The sequence below is a fragment of the Lipophrys pholis genome, assembly GCF_963383615.2.
Source record: "Lipophrys pholis genome assembly, chromosome: 18".
In the NCBI taxonomy this organism is placed as follows: Eukaryota; Metazoa; Chordata; class Actinopteri; order Blenniiformes; family Blenniidae; genus Lipophrys; species Lipophrys pholis.
In genome coordinates this window covers 22,493,002-22,507,701 of record NC_137646.1, presented here as the reverse complement: position 1 = coordinate 22,507,701, position 14,700 = coordinate 22,493,002, and the positions used below count along the sequence as shown (strand labels likewise).

At 42.9% G+C, this 14,700-nt stretch overlaps 1 protein-coding gene across 3 annotated transcripts in view; it reads left to right on the top strand.

Moving 5' to 3' along the window:
- Positions 1-13,728, top strand: part of LOC308124048 (diacylglycerol kinase delta) — a 69,178-nt gene extending 55,450 nt beyond the window's left edge. For all 3 annotated transcript variants that reach the window (XM_080486830.1, XM_080486832.1, XM_080486831.1), the window contains 18 exons: positions 1,317-1,404; positions 2,623-2,714; positions 4,336-4,435; positions 5,646-5,711; positions 6,904-7,075; positions 7,199-7,297; positions 7,927-8,011; positions 8,118-8,225; positions 8,322-8,418; positions 8,501-8,608; positions 8,706-8,819; positions 9,693-9,827; positions 10,016-10,179; positions 10,986-11,091; positions 11,292-11,381; positions 12,217-12,330; positions 12,424-12,535; positions 12,871-13,728. In XM_080486830.1, coding sequence (XP_080342956.1) covers positions 1,317-1,404; positions 2,623-2,714; positions 4,336-4,435; positions 5,646-5,711; positions 6,904-7,075; positions 7,199-7,297; positions 7,927-8,011; positions 8,118-8,225; positions 8,322-8,418; positions 8,501-8,608; positions 8,706-8,819; positions 9,693-9,827; positions 10,016-10,179; positions 10,986-11,091; positions 11,292-11,381; positions 12,217-12,330; positions 12,424-12,535; positions 12,871-12,923 — 1,903 coding nt within the window. In that variant the 3' untranslated portion in view covers positions 12,924-13,728. The remainder of the gene's footprint in view (positions 1-1,316; positions 1,405-2,622; positions 2,715-4,335; positions 4,436-5,645; positions 5,712-6,903; positions 7,076-7,198; positions 7,298-7,926; positions 8,012-8,117; positions 8,226-8,321; positions 8,419-8,500; positions 8,609-8,705; positions 8,820-9,692; positions 9,828-10,015; positions 10,180-10,985; positions 11,092-11,291; positions 11,382-12,216; positions 12,331-12,423; positions 12,536-12,870) is intronic.
- The last annotated feature ends 972 nt before the right edge of the window (positions 13,729-14,700 follow it).

Below are 14,700 nucleotides of genomic sequence, written 5' to 3'. Positions count from 1 at the left end.
TTTGCTTTGTTTGATGGGAGTGAATCACTGCCGCTCTTGTAATTTTATTTCTTTTTTTCCTATTCAAATGGTGGAAAAATGCCGATGTTGAAGGCTCGTTTCATTTCGTGTATTTTACTGTCACTGCAGAGTCCATCAGAACAATCACACCTACTGGCACATAAAGATTCTATAAGTACCTGTACTTCAGACGCGTGCGTTCAGGCTGGGAGGAAACATTTAGTGACTTCAGCCACTGGGGCAGCACAGTGTATCGCAACTTATTTTTTACAACATACAGAAAATTGCAAAAGACTGAACTGCAGTTAAATCGTGTTCATGCACTTTGTGTTTTCGTCCCTCTGCACGTCGGACCAATCGGACGGAGCCGTGCTGACCTATATGCCCATTGTTTTCGAGACAAAATGAAGCATAAAACCAGAGAAAATGATTCCACCACAGATGTGTGTGCCTGAAGGAAGAAAAGCACAGCTCAGTCGCGGCTGATTAAATGAACTAAATCGTAATAATTTTGGGACAAAAATGACATTATCATCTACATAAAAGAATATTTTTTTTGTGCTCTTGGTGCACACAAGATGTAAGAGGCCGCATCAATCAGAAAAAAAAATCTTGTGCATTTTGTGACATTGTGTAAAGTTGATCTCATTTCTTTTCCATTAGCTTTATATTTAACTCATAATCGAATAGAAATAAAGCAGCAGAAGCAGTGTTTTATTTAACCAAATGGGCGAATCCTGATTACACTGGAAATTGACACTGTTAATTATAGAACATTTAATACACTAAAGTTTACAAATTACAAAAAAGAAAATCTGAAATTATGAGATAGACATTAATTTATACATATATGCTCATAATGCTGTTGTAGGAGTAGTCTAAGGTAAATAATGTATTCTGGTAATGAAAAGGCCTCAGATCTGTTGTGTGATTCTAGTTGATCCCAGTGCACAATCAACATTTTCATGTAGTTAATGGATGTGTTTTGGTATTTAATGTTAACGAAAAGTCGGCTGTAATTAAATTGAACTTCACTGTCGTTCATATAAACGCAGCACACAGAGAACGAAAGGTCGCTGCACCACATTCCAAAGGTAAATGGATAATCAAATAAAATTAAAGCGCAAAAAGAAGTATAATAATGTGAAATTGCAACATCTCTCAGGAAAACCAAAACTGGGAGAAGCGGATGTCGAATGATAAGAGTGGGATGTGGGTTGGTTTGATCCCCTCCGTCCAAAGTGTCCAACTCAATCCGATTAGCCACTAATAAAGTTCCTGATCTGGTGCTTGACGTTTGTTTTTTTTCTCCTCAGGTGGAGCGTGATGACTTACGAGGTGCCGACCTCCAATAAACACACGCCGACGGTGAAGGAGGACGACGGCCCGGACTCGCCTCTGCAGGTAAAAAAACAAACAACCCACAAGCCAACGCTTCCACACAGACGCGATCCCATCTTCACAAACGCCGCGGAACCATCGTGGGAAAGCGTCCGAAGAGAATCAATCCGGCCCCGGCGGGGTGGAAGCCGAAACAATCAGACGTGAGCCGCGGGGAGCCGTGGAGAAATCGACGGAAGGCCGCGTCTCTGTTTTCAAATCCAGCCGAGCCTCTAAAATACTGAATATACCTGGAAGTAGCAGGTAACCAAGTTTTGGTGTAGGATTCCAACCAGTTTGGTTTAAAACGCACAACTTACCCGTTTCAGAATTCTGCAGAACATTTATTGTTGCTGTTACACGTTTCTATATTTTCTCCTACGTGCTTGAAACTTTCAGTTAAGTTGTTGCCGAAGTTTCGACAACATTCCACGGAGAAATCCACGTTTCAGTGGCCTAAAACCCGTTAACTCGCGTCACGATCTCAGACGGCTCCAATACCGAGTGGGAGGATGTCGTCAAGTAAGATTAGTTCTCCAGGCTCTAAAATGCTGGAAATAACACTTTCAATCCTGTATTTCAACACAAAGGCTGCCAAGAGAACAATTAAGAGAAAACATTTCATTATTCATAAATGCACAAAATGAATTAACTTGATCCATTAAAACTCGACGTGATTAAACAGTTTTCAGGAGTTTTTTTATTTTTTTTTTATTTTTCATTTTCTTCACTTGCACAATCATTAATACTTTTTTAATTTGTTTTTATACTCTTTTTTTTTTTTGCTTTTCTATATTGACTCACCCCAGGCATTACTCATATTTATAGATCTTGAGTGTATCATTTCACTTGTATTAGTGAAAATAGTTTGTGCCACAAATTATAATGCTTTGAGCGTATAAGACTATAAAAACCCATAAGAAGCAAATGAACCGAGCTGTTTCCAGGTGCATCGTCCCAACATTTGTGGAACCGAGTATGTCGTTTAATGTGATAGATCTGTTAGTACTGCATGTGATTTAGTATAAAGCAAATTTTTTTTTGTCATACTTTTAAGCAGAATCTCATACATCTCATACACAGAGAAAGACCACATCGATGTAAGACAAATGTCTTGTACATGTGGTCTTGTGTACCAACTGTCGCGTCCAGGTTCTGCAGAACATTCGGAAACTTCTTGCTGATCTTTTTTTTTTTTTTTTGGTTCTTGATTGCGACGTCTTCTCCATGTCTGCGTCTCAGGTCCACATCACTCAGTATGCAGACTCCGTGGCCTCCCACCTCGCCAAGATCCTGGACTCGGACAAGCACAGCGACGTCATTTCCTCTGCCAAGTACGTGCAATGGAAACGATGCTGAGGTGATGAGAATGTAGAGACGAGTGGATGGAACCAGGATGCGAGCGTCTGGTCGGCCAGTATCGATTTCTTTTTATTATTTTTTTTTAATTTCCCCCCTTCCTGCTTTGGTTTCATCCGGGGCACTTACACACTGCCTGAGCCGTGAGTGGAGGAGACGGATGAATCAGTATTTAGAGTTTGTCCTCAGTGCATTAGTACATCAGTGCTCCTCCTCGGGGGTTGGGGGTTGGGGGTGGGGGGGGGTTGGAAGACTGCTGCAGCCATTACGGAGCACTTTCCTCCGCCGCTTAGCTGATTGTAGTTCGGAGCGGTTAAAACGCCTCGGGGACCTGCCGACGCGCTCGGAATGCACCAAGACGCTCAACGCCGGCCTGTCGGACACGGCAAACGTCAGGTTTTGAAGCATGTTTACCGTCGGCCGCGGGTCAGCAGAGGCACTCAAAGGAAACAGTTTAGACAATAAATAATGTTCAGATTTCACTCCAGATTCCACCGGGATGCACTGACAGTAACTGAGTTTAATATTTTACGACTTGTTTCTTTGCCCTCCTTCCTCTTCCCAACATATTCAAGTCTCAACGTGAAGAGAACGCGGCTCGTACGTTTTAATATACCAAAGTAGTTTATGTTGCCTTTGTCAAATTAGATTGACTGTTTACATCGATTTATTTACATCTAAAGTGACTAAAGGCCACAAAGGATAAACGTGTTATATCAGAGTCAAGATCAGCAAAGAGGAGCAGTAGGAATATGTTTCTGTTTTCCGTGACATATGTTGTATGACATGCTGGAAAACGTGTATTTGTGTTTTAGCTTTCGTATTTGTGTTGTTTTCTTTTGTATTTTGTGCGTCTGTATTTTCTGTTGTGGAACAAAGATGCAGCACAAATGCAAAAATTCATGTTGTTTCTTTTGCCGTTTTTGTTGTGTGCCTTTGGAATATTTCGCTTATGTATTTCTATTGCGGAATTTACTTTTGTGTTCTGGCTTTTCTATTAATGTTTATACTTTGTATACGTTAACGGCAATGCCATTGTGCAACCATTTAAATTTCTTTCGAGAGGTAACGGGTTGGATTGTCCTGAAATACTCTATTTATACTCTGTTCATTTTGCTCCCACCTTAAGTGTAGGTAACTCTTGGTAAGATGAAACTCTGACATAGAAAAGAAACAACATAATTTAACACAAATAGATACACGGAAACATGAGAACTATGACTCCCAAAATCGAGGGAGCGTGTTCCTCTGCAGGAGAGGTGCAATATTAACTCGACAGTATCAAATATTTGCCAAATGCACAAGAGCCCCCTGAGTTTGGAGAAAGCTCCCCTGCTGAGTCACAACAGCAGCGATGTGGCAGCTGTGAGTAAACAGTGAGCGTGCGGAGGCGACGTGGCTGACAGGCAGGTGGGCGGCCATGAAAAGGGAGAGCGTGTGTGTTTGTGTGTAATCCCCGACCGCACGGTGAATCACCAAATCTGAAAGGTGTGAACCGTGTAATTAGTGTCATTCTGCCCTGTTAATCACGGTTAACCTCCACCTTCATCGCCCCTCGTCCCCGTGCCCCCCCCCCCCCGATCCTCTCCTCGTCAGGTTTCTGTGTGGGACGGTGAACGACTTCGTGGCGGAGGTGGGGAAGGCGTACGAGAGAGCGACGGAGAACAAGGAGGAGGCAGATGCAATGGCAAAGAAGGTAAGTGTGTGTGTGTGTGTGTGTGTGTGTGTGTGTGTGTGTGTGTGTGTGTGTGTGTGTGTGTGTGTGTGTGTGTGTGTGTGTGTGTGTGTGTGTGTGTGTGTGTGTGTGTGTGTGTGTGTGTGTGTGTGTGTGTGTGTGTGTGTGTGTGTGTGTGTGTGTGTGTGTGTGTGTGTGTGTGTGTGTGTGTGTGTGTGTGTGTGTGTGTGTGTGTGTGTGTGTTACGTAACGGCTTGTATAACAGCAACTAGTGGGCAAGTGTAGGTGTGTGTATAATGGAGAGAGTGCAGTCGAAGGTTCAATGTTATCACTTCTTTTAGTGTTTGGAGCCTTTCGGCTGCGTCGTGTTTTCTCTGACTCTTCACGAGTCTCGTCTTTAAAAGGGATTAAACAGCAGGTCAAAGTCACTCCTCATGACAAAAAACAACAACAACAAAAAAAACAAACACCCACAGATGCCGTGGCTATTCTTATTCAACTTTAATTTGATTGAATTTGATTTGAGACTTTTGAAGCCGCCTTTATGTGTGATTTAAAGTGATGTTCGGTACAAGTAGGCAGTATATAAAGGATGGAGGAATAGGCGTTTATAGTGTGTGGTAACAGAAATCAGTCGGAATACGAGAGAAGATTCATCTTTTCATGGAAATAAATCTGATCAATTGGGGTCATCTTATATTCAGGGTCTAAATATTCAACCCGCAGTGTCAAGTCAATGTCATTTTATCAACCAGAGGACCAAATTGTAAGGGATTATTGACAGATTGATGGTCATTTGTCAGTTAATGTTTCACTAAATATTTGCATATTGATGATTACATCCAAATGATGCATATATTTGATTATATTCACCTTAAAATGCATTTAATCTTACAATATTTAAGAAATACTTGCACTCAATATTGATTTATAATGTATTTAATTGACTTTCTGCATACTCTCTGTTGGTAGTACTTGCTATAGATTGTGTATTAGTTGCAATTATCGACACGGCTGCAGCACCAAATAGCAAATTAACCTATTATTGAATCAAAGTTTTCAGTCAAACTGGATTATTTTCTGAATGAAAACGCGCCCGAGACAAACACACTCTCTTTCCTGCTGCAGACGAACTAATGCTTCGGGGGATTTAGGTGGGAGAAGGAACATATTCCGCCACAGTCATGTGGTTTCTGTCGAGATGATAAGCAATGTGTTCTCTCCTCCCCAGTGTGCTCTGCTCAACGAGAAACTGGACTCCCTGGTGAAGGCCTTAAGTGAGGAAGCCGAAGCTCAGGTGACATTATCCATCAGTTTGAATCCAGGCAGGATAGATTATCACATCTTAAATCCATAATCTGGCTCCCACACTCTTAAAACCTTGAGTTTGATCCCCCATCTCTCTCTGAAGCTGTTTAAGCTGTTTTATCATTTACTATTTTTCACTATTTTTTGATGATAACGATAAACTTCATGATTATGCATGAATTAATTAATTTCCACATGCTGTTTATTTGGGGTTTTGAACATTTTAATGCATTCTTTGGCATTTCTGTGCCACTTTAAAGAGGTTTTTCAACGTCAGGAAGCTCATAAAGACCCAGTTCTGTGGCACTTCTCGCTGCAAAAATAAATATTTTCTGCCACATTTTCTTTTCGTGTGCGTTTGGTTGAAGACGAGACGTGTTTCATTTATAGCGAACATTGAAGATTTTCAATGAATCTGATCCTTCACACCGGCTGATGGGGAAGCACGTCTTAACACTTCTTTAGGGAGACGCAAAACATCATTTAGCTTCTTTCTTTTTTTTTAAAAATTCACCTCCGCTCCCTTCTGAGACTTTCATTCAAAGGTTAAAGAAGCAGCTCAGCCCTCAAAGTGTCAGATTTCGGTTAAAAAAAGAGAGACGGAGTTCAAGCTTTGAGTCAAAGTAGCGTCTCGGATCACGTCTGAACTGTGAACGAGCCGCGAGCGGGAGACGTCACTCACCAGCAGAGCAGCTTCAGAGAGGAATCCTGGAGCGAGGATGTGATTAAACTGCAGGAATCCTACTCTTAAGAGGAAAAATAAATAAATGACACATGTGGCCCCCTAAAGCGTTCACTAAATTTTATCTATTTTTTAAACATTATTTGCAAACCAAACTACTTTCCTAACAAATCTTTGAAAGTGTCTTTTAAAGGCAAAATTGCTCAAATAGATTAAAAAGGAAAATGGACAAACCCAATAGAAAAGGTGAAAAAGAAAAACTGTTAAATTGTCTGAAAGAGTCAAAGAAAATAGCAAAAAATAAATAATAAATTAAACCACTAAAATTAAAAGTGAAGACAAAAAACAAGTGACATGGTTAAAATGGCTAAAATGAGAGCAACAGAATAAAATACTAGTTAATATACTTCATAGAAACAAACTAATTACAGCATTTTTGCAAATTTTTTTTTTTTTACGGAAGCAAGTCTTTTATTCTCTCGTTTTCTTTTCCATCCAGGTGGTACCAGCTGGCTCGGTGCCCAGTCGAGAGAGCGACGGTTCGAGTCCCGTGGAGAGCGGCGGCGAGTCGGGCTCGGAGGGTAAAACGTATCGGTCCAAGGAGCAGCTGATGCTCCGAGCCAACAGCCTGAAGAAAGCCCTGCGGCAGATCATCGAGCAGGCAGAGAAAGGTGTTCTGTTTGTGCGTTTCTAGTTCTGCTTGTGCGTTTGTAGTTCTGCTTGCGCGTCTAGTTCTGCTTGTGCGTTTCTATGTGAGAAGTTAAAGTGAACCCGATGTTCCCTCGTTGCTTCAGTGGTGGACGAGCAGAACCGACACACGCAGGTCCAGAGGATGTCGTCCTCATCCTCCATCAAGAGGGAGAACAGCGAGGAGCTGAAGGACGCTGAACCACGTACGTGTGTGTGTGGGGACAAATTTTACTTTGAAATGTTTGCTGAACCAGTTTCCTTATGGGTTGGTTGTTTTTTTTTTTTTTTAGCTCACTATACAGTACGTCATTTATTCAAAAAAAAAATTCAACTCCAACAACTTATTTATAACCTAAATATAAATAATTCAATTTATTATTTCTAATAAATTTAATTAGAATTAAGATTAACCTAAATTGTAAAACAAATAAAAAAAAAAGTTTTGTGGCTAGATGACATTTTCAATGTAATGGATTTTTAAAAAATGAATAAATGTATGTTTAAATAACTCGGTAAAAAAAAATATATATTTTCAAATAGTTAGTCACTGAAATAAAAAAAAAAAAATCAACTATGGGAACCACAAAAAGTCTGTCTGATGGGTAATCTGAAGAGCCTCTAAATTTTGAAAACCTTTGAATTCATACATATTACAGACACATTAATTACTAAGAGCTTATCCAAGCCGACAAAAAATAAATAAAATAACCTTATAATGAGCTCTAATCCCCAGTTAACATCTTCTAACGAGCTTCGGGTAAAAAGTCAGGACCACGTTTTAAATCTTGGGTTTTCTAAAGGTCTTTAATCTGCTGGTTCTGATTGTGTGCAGGCGTAGGAAGCCTGAGTCCCACCTCCCCCATCGTCCTGGAGAAGCCGGAGAGCCTTCACACCGTCACCTTCAGCGAGGACTCCATGTAAGCCCTCTTTACTCTCACCGTCGCCGTGCATCCTCGTGTTGTTTATTGACAGCGCGTGTGTGTGTGTGTGTGTGTGTGTGTGTGTGTGTGTGTGTGTTTGTAGACAATGCTCAGAGAAATGCGTAATGAACAACTACTTCGGCATCGGCCTCGACGCCAAAATCTCCCTCGAGTTCAACAACAAGAGGGACGAGCACCCCAAGAAATGCAGGTACGTTCGGCGTCGGCGGTTTCACGGTTTGAGATGCGGGTTCGATTGGATTCACCCCCTCTCCCCCCCCCTCCTCTTCTCTGTTTCCACCTGCAGTAGTCGCACCAAAAACATGATGTGGTACGGAGTCCTGGGGACCAAAGAGCTGGTCCAGAAGACCTACAAGAACCTGGAGCAAAGAGTTCAGCTGGAGGTCCGACGCTCACGTCTGCACAGTGTTTGAAAGAAGAAATGACACCAATGACTCAAGTTGTTCCTCTCTTTCTTCTCCACAGTGTGACGGAGTCCCCATGTCTCTGCCGAGTCTCCAGGGCTTGGCTGTGCTCAACATCCCCAGCTATGCAGGAGGGATCAACTTCTGGGGGGGCACCAAGGAGGACAATGTGAGCGTGACGCACAGCTGAATTTAGAGCTTTCGGAAGGAGCTTTGTTTCCTGAAGCTTGCTTTTTGTGTGTGTGTCGGTCTCCCGCGTTGTCCAGAACTTCGGCGCGCCGTCATTCGACGACAAGAAGCTGGAGGTGGTCGCCGTGTTCGGCAGCATGCAGATGGCCATGTCCAGAGTCATCAACCTGCAGCACCACCGCATTGCTCAGGTAACAATGTCTGCTTTTTTTTTTTTTTTTTTTGTTGTTTTTTATCTGTCACCATCCCCGACTGTCGGACACTTAAAATTCAACTTGAAATTTAATTGAAAGTTGCCTGAAAGGTGGTTATTGGATCATTGTTATGAATGGTTACGGTTTAGTGTGGGAGCCCCCTCAAGGTGCCTCTTACCCTAGACCCCTAAAGTCTCCAGGTCAAAATGGCTGAGAATAATGTAGAGCAGCTAAACGAGCTTTAAAATTCAATAATGCCAAAAAATCCATTAAAAAAGCCCTAAACCGTTATAGCTTAAATGCCAAAAAAACAGCAAAAATGCCTAATATCAGTAAAAAAAAAAAAGAATGATCAGAAAGAATTTCAAAAAATCGACATGGCTAAAACAACTAAAAACAATAAAACACTTAAAATAGCCAAAACAGCTGAAAAAAAAAAAAAAAAAATGTCACAAGAAAATGTGAAACATCCAACATGTCTTTATTTCCCAGGTTAAATATTGCAGCTCCAAACTGTTTTTGCTACAAAGATAACATGGTGATGAAGGTCGCAGACCCCTGGTCTCCATACGTCACTGTGTGTGTGTGTTTTCTGGCTTTTGAATCAGATTTCTATTCTCGTTGAGGTCAAACTGTGTCTGTATTCTCAAAACGAGAGTTTCAAGAATCAAAGAGTGGTGAGAAAATCTCTTGAAGACTCACAAACTCTGAGCGCAAAAATACAAACATTTTGAAGGTTTCATGAGGAGTATATATAACGTGTATTGAAACCCTCACATTTCTGCTGTCGCCTTGAATTTCAGTGCGATTTCTACATTTTTGCAAGTCTTCCGGGGAATAAATAAGCTTGTTTGTCTGCCGTGTTTCCAGTGCAGGCAGGTGAAAATCACCATCCTGGGGGAGGAGGGCGTTCCTGTGCAGGTGGACGGGGAGGCCTGGATCCAGCCGCCCGGCATCGTCAAGATCGTCCACAAGAACCGCGCCCAGATGCTGACCAGGGACCGGGTGAGACTCGTAAAGACTCTGTTAGATGCTCCTCGTTACTTTTATCATACGAGAAAACGGCGTGAGCTGCAGTTCCGATTTTACTGGTGGATGTTTAATTAATGGATTTTTTCTTTCCTCTTGTATCTCGGTTAGTTTGAACGTACCGCTTTTATTCTGATAATCAGCGATTTGTCTGAACGCTTCAGGCCTTTGAGAGCACGCTGAAGTCGTGGGAGGACAAGAGGAAGATTGACAGCGACCAGGCCTCCCGGCCCCGCCTGAACTCGCAGCAGTCCATGGAGTACCTGACCGAGGAGGAGTGCGCTCAGGTCCAGCAGCTCGGCATCGTCGCAGACACGCTCATCAACAAGTGAGTGACGCGTGTCGAAACTTGTGTGCTTCTCATTGGATTTTATACGTATGGAACGTCGAAACGGTGCAGCATTAAGGAGGAAATTCTTCTCAAACTCCTGAACTGAATCATAATAATGGCGTTTCTCAAATTAACTAGTGCCCCTGGTGGTAATTTAGGAGTACTACAGAGTATGAGTGAAAGTGGAGCGACGCCAGCAGTAATGTATCGGAACAAAAAGGGTGGAGAAAAAGTAAAAGAAATGAAATCACTGTATAAACTGACAAAGTGGTCAGGCAGAGTTCTGTGGACAAAAGGAGGAAAATACTCAGTGGAAGAACAATATAAATCGGAAATATGATTGCGATGCAGTGATTCTCAAATGGGAGCATGAGTGCCTCTAGTGGTAGTTTTAGAGTACTTCAATGAGTATGTGAGATTAAAATAAAAAAAATTTAATTGTGAAGACAGAAATTAAACAAACCAAACTTATGTACACAAGACTAAAGCAAGGATAATACTTTAGATTCATTTACTCTATTTTATACAAGCAGCACCCCAAAAATCAAACTTGCTGGAAAGAAATTAGTGATAATTCTTTGTTTTCTCTAGAAATGCATGTTTTTATTGCAAATTCTAATGTAATATTAGGGTGTTTTCATCAGTTTCTTCTCATTGATCGTCTTAAAAACTAATGTTATAATGCAAATAACAACAAATAAAACAAAATGGCACGATGGAGGGCTGGAATAAATGTGCTGTTTGGCTTCATTAGAATGGTAATTACCCTTATTGGTAATCATTTCTCCCCTCGTCGTCTCCAGGATCCGCGAGGCCGCCAAGACCCACAAGCTGGTGGAGCAGGAGCTGGCTCACGCCGTCAACGCCACCGCCCTGGTGCTGACCGAGGCCAAGCTGTCCAGCCCGGAGGTAAGATGCTACGGGGGGGGGGGCAGGTCCGGGCACTGACTGGCCAACAGATGGTCCCGAGGACCGACTATAACAATATTTTCAGTATTATGTTTGTGTTTCACATCCACGTACTAGTAATTTCGTACTGTTAATCTGAAAGTGGCGTCAGCTCGAGGACCCAGTGTGTTTTTCAGACTTTGCATTTTGTGTGTTCTTAGTGTCTGAGTCGCAGCACGGCGGTGGAAATCGTCAACAGCAGTAAAGTTCTCCAGGCGGAGACCAGGATGCTGCTCGATGGAAAACTTCTGGTAAACCTCTTCCATTTCCTCTCCGACTGGTTTTCTCAGTATTTTATGGGAGCACTGGGAAGCGGCTCAACGGTTCTCTCTCAATCAGACCTTAATCTTTTTCTCGAATGAAACTCTCTAAAGGCTTTTCCAATCTGAGAGGCAGACAAGTGCCCCGCCCCTTTCGCCAATAAGTACTGAGCACCGAAACCAGAATTATCAGAACGACGGACTAATGATCAGACGACTGGTGATCTACAACCCCAAGTTGTGTTGGAGGGAAACACTGATCAGAGAAACGTCATTGGCTGTTTCAAATCGTATACGCTTTACGACATTCAGTGCCGCCCCAATCTATCTCCCAGGGGATGTATTTGAGTATCCACTCCAATGGGATTAATGCTGATAGTTTTGGGACCCATGACGAGTCAGATTATCCATCTGTTGCTTCTTTCCACCAAAAGTGTCTTCTGCAGAGCTCAGTTAGAAGTTTGATGGTAGAGGATTCTACCGAATTACCTCTCCTTTAAAGGTCAACTGCAGACACCATTCAGAAAGACGCCATATTGGCTGTTGGGTTGTCTGCAACCTGCTCATATCTTCCATCAACAGAGCGTCTTTCTGTAATGACATACTTTGTTGACACATTTAGTTTGCCAGGTGTTCAGATCAGTGGATGTGCCCACTATCCAGCGGGGTTGTGGGGACCGTACGTTCTCTTCAGGCAGCTCAGATGTCGGCCTCTCGTCGGCACGCAGACGGAGAACGTCGCCCCCCCGGGGCCAAATGCTGTGATCCGGTGTCGTATTGTGGAACGTGAATTTGAGTTAACGGAGCGCTTCCTTGCTATTTGCAGTCGGAGTCCCCGGAGGAAGAGGAGCTTCGCTCGACTCTGAACAGCCTCAGCGCCGAACTCCACAAGCTGGACGACATCCACTGGATCTGCCCGCTCATGCAGTGCTCCGAGGAGGTGAGGGGATGGGTGGGATAGCGGGGGGGGAGCGCTACAGCTGCCCTCGCCGATATCCCGCATTTTCCAACGGCCCTCTGCTGGTTTCCGTAGGACTCGGTGAGGAGCAGCGTGAAGAGCGGGGGCAGCAGCATGAAGCTGAAGATCATCCCCAAGGTGAAGAAGGAGAAGCTCCACAAGCAGAAGTCCAACAGTTCTCTGTCAGGTAAGGAAACACAAAATAAAACCTTCACAGCCTCAGACCAACGTCCCACCCCTGTAAAAGGACTGTACCAACAGTCCATATATTCATGTTAGTAACAAGAAAGGTTCAAAATATAATAAAAAAAAAAAAGATGCTGTACCGTTAAAAAGCATCAACACATAGAGCTGGGTGTCGTCTGCAGAACAATGAAGAGTGTGGGACCTCGGACCGAGCCCTGGGGGACACCAGAGGAGAGGTGGCTGAAATATGAAAGATTGTGACCGAGGCATGCTTGTGTAAGAGATTTCAGTTTCCAGGCATTGAATGTTGGAATGTTCAATTTTCACGCCCCGCAGGAACTCTGGATGTAAAAAGTGCTCCGGCTGAGGCCGACTTCTCCGGTAACTGAGCTCCAGCGTGAGGTGCTTTATTCCCAAGCCGACCGTCCGGACCGCCGCCGCCGCCGCCACCGCCACCACCAGGGTGAGGAGCCCACCGCCCGTCTCGTTCTCTCCGCGCCGCGATGGCCCGGGTGGCTTCAGGAAACTGCGGGAAACCATCTTCCCAATGTTTTCACTCCTCTGTCACCATTTTCTTTTTTTTTGTCGTCTTGGCAAACGCAGAGGATTTGATTTCCTGGATTTTGATTGGATTTATTTATTTATTTTTTTTGTTTTTTTTTCCTCTGAGGGGCCTGTGGCTTTGCGTCGCTACGTCACTGTCGCTCTGCTTTTAGTTGTGCAGGCGAACTGAATGATGGAGAAGTTTGGAACAGTGGTTTTTTTTTTTGTTTTCTTTTTGCTTTCCCCGACAGAGAAATGTGTTTACGCGGCGCTCTCTTTGCATGTCGATTGAGCCGTCTGATTTTATATCTACTCTTCGAAGTTGTTGAAGTCTTTTTGCCATTTCTCTCTTAACTTTAGCCGGTTCATCTCTGAATAGCCTTTAATACTTTTTTTTTTTTTTTTGGGTGAGACTTTAAGATGTTTAGCGCTACTGCCATGAGAACTCCCAACGGCGACGAGTACGAACAAACGTCTCGAACCTTTTCGAGATCCTCTTTAAATGTTGCAAAAAAAAGAAAAAGAAAAAAAATCTACCGAGGAATGTACCTGTGCGGACTTGTATTAACCTGTGAATAAGGATTCTACTGTCGTGGTTCTCGGTGAGCTGTGGTTGTGACTTGTGTGTGTGTGGTAACAGAGGCTATGCAGAAAAAAAGAAGAAGAAGAAAAAAAAAAACTAAACGCAAAGAGTCGCTTCATCTGGATTTGGCGGGATTGATGGAAGGAATCGGGGAACTCTCGTCCCTCTGTGCAGCTTTTCTCTCGATTACGAAAGCGTCGGCGAGCGGGCGAAGCGACTCGTTTTAGCGTCTGAAGGTGTTTACAGGAGGAGGGAAGCATCAAGGACGTGTGTCCGCGACACATCGCAGCTACTTCCGCGTGTTGCTCCCACTTCGCCATACTTTGATGATTGTACTACAAGAGTCAGTGGATGTTTGAGTTTTTTTTTTTTTCTTGTGGGTGTGGTCAAAAGCTATTACTAGAATTATTACAAATCTATATACATATATCTATTTTTTTGTAAGTCTTATTTTCCCGACGGTAAACCTGTGAAGACGCTTTGCTGCTTCCCCTCCTTTGACAAACTCCTCGGCCACAAATAACCGGAGCATATTAATGCTGTTCTGTGTGTCCCTGCATGAAAAATTTGCCTTTTCCCTTCGCCTCACAGTGGAAGTTGCCTTTGTCGTAGTGAAATTTATTTTGGAGGGCTTTTTGAGATGACATTTGTGAACAAACGAGAGTAAAAAAAATAAAAAAATAAAAAAATCGCCATCCAGGTAATAAAGAAACACAAATGTTCAATCTTGGAATATTATTTTTGGGAACGTTTCGTGCTGGTCAGCCGAGAGGCAACTTCTTTTCTTTTTGGAAATGATCCTTCAGGGAAATGTGCAAATTCACTTGTTTGCTGTTTTGACCTCAAAAACTAGCAGAATACATTTTGTACTCGTAGTATTATAGCCTCGGCTTGGCTGTCGGTCCACCCAAATATTAAGTTATTTTGTAAAATATCTCCGCCTCTCTGCAAATATTCTGAAGCTATTTTACTCTATATCACCCTCACGTGTCATTCAAACTACTAAAAACCCTTTATACTGCCAAAAATATTGCATTTTC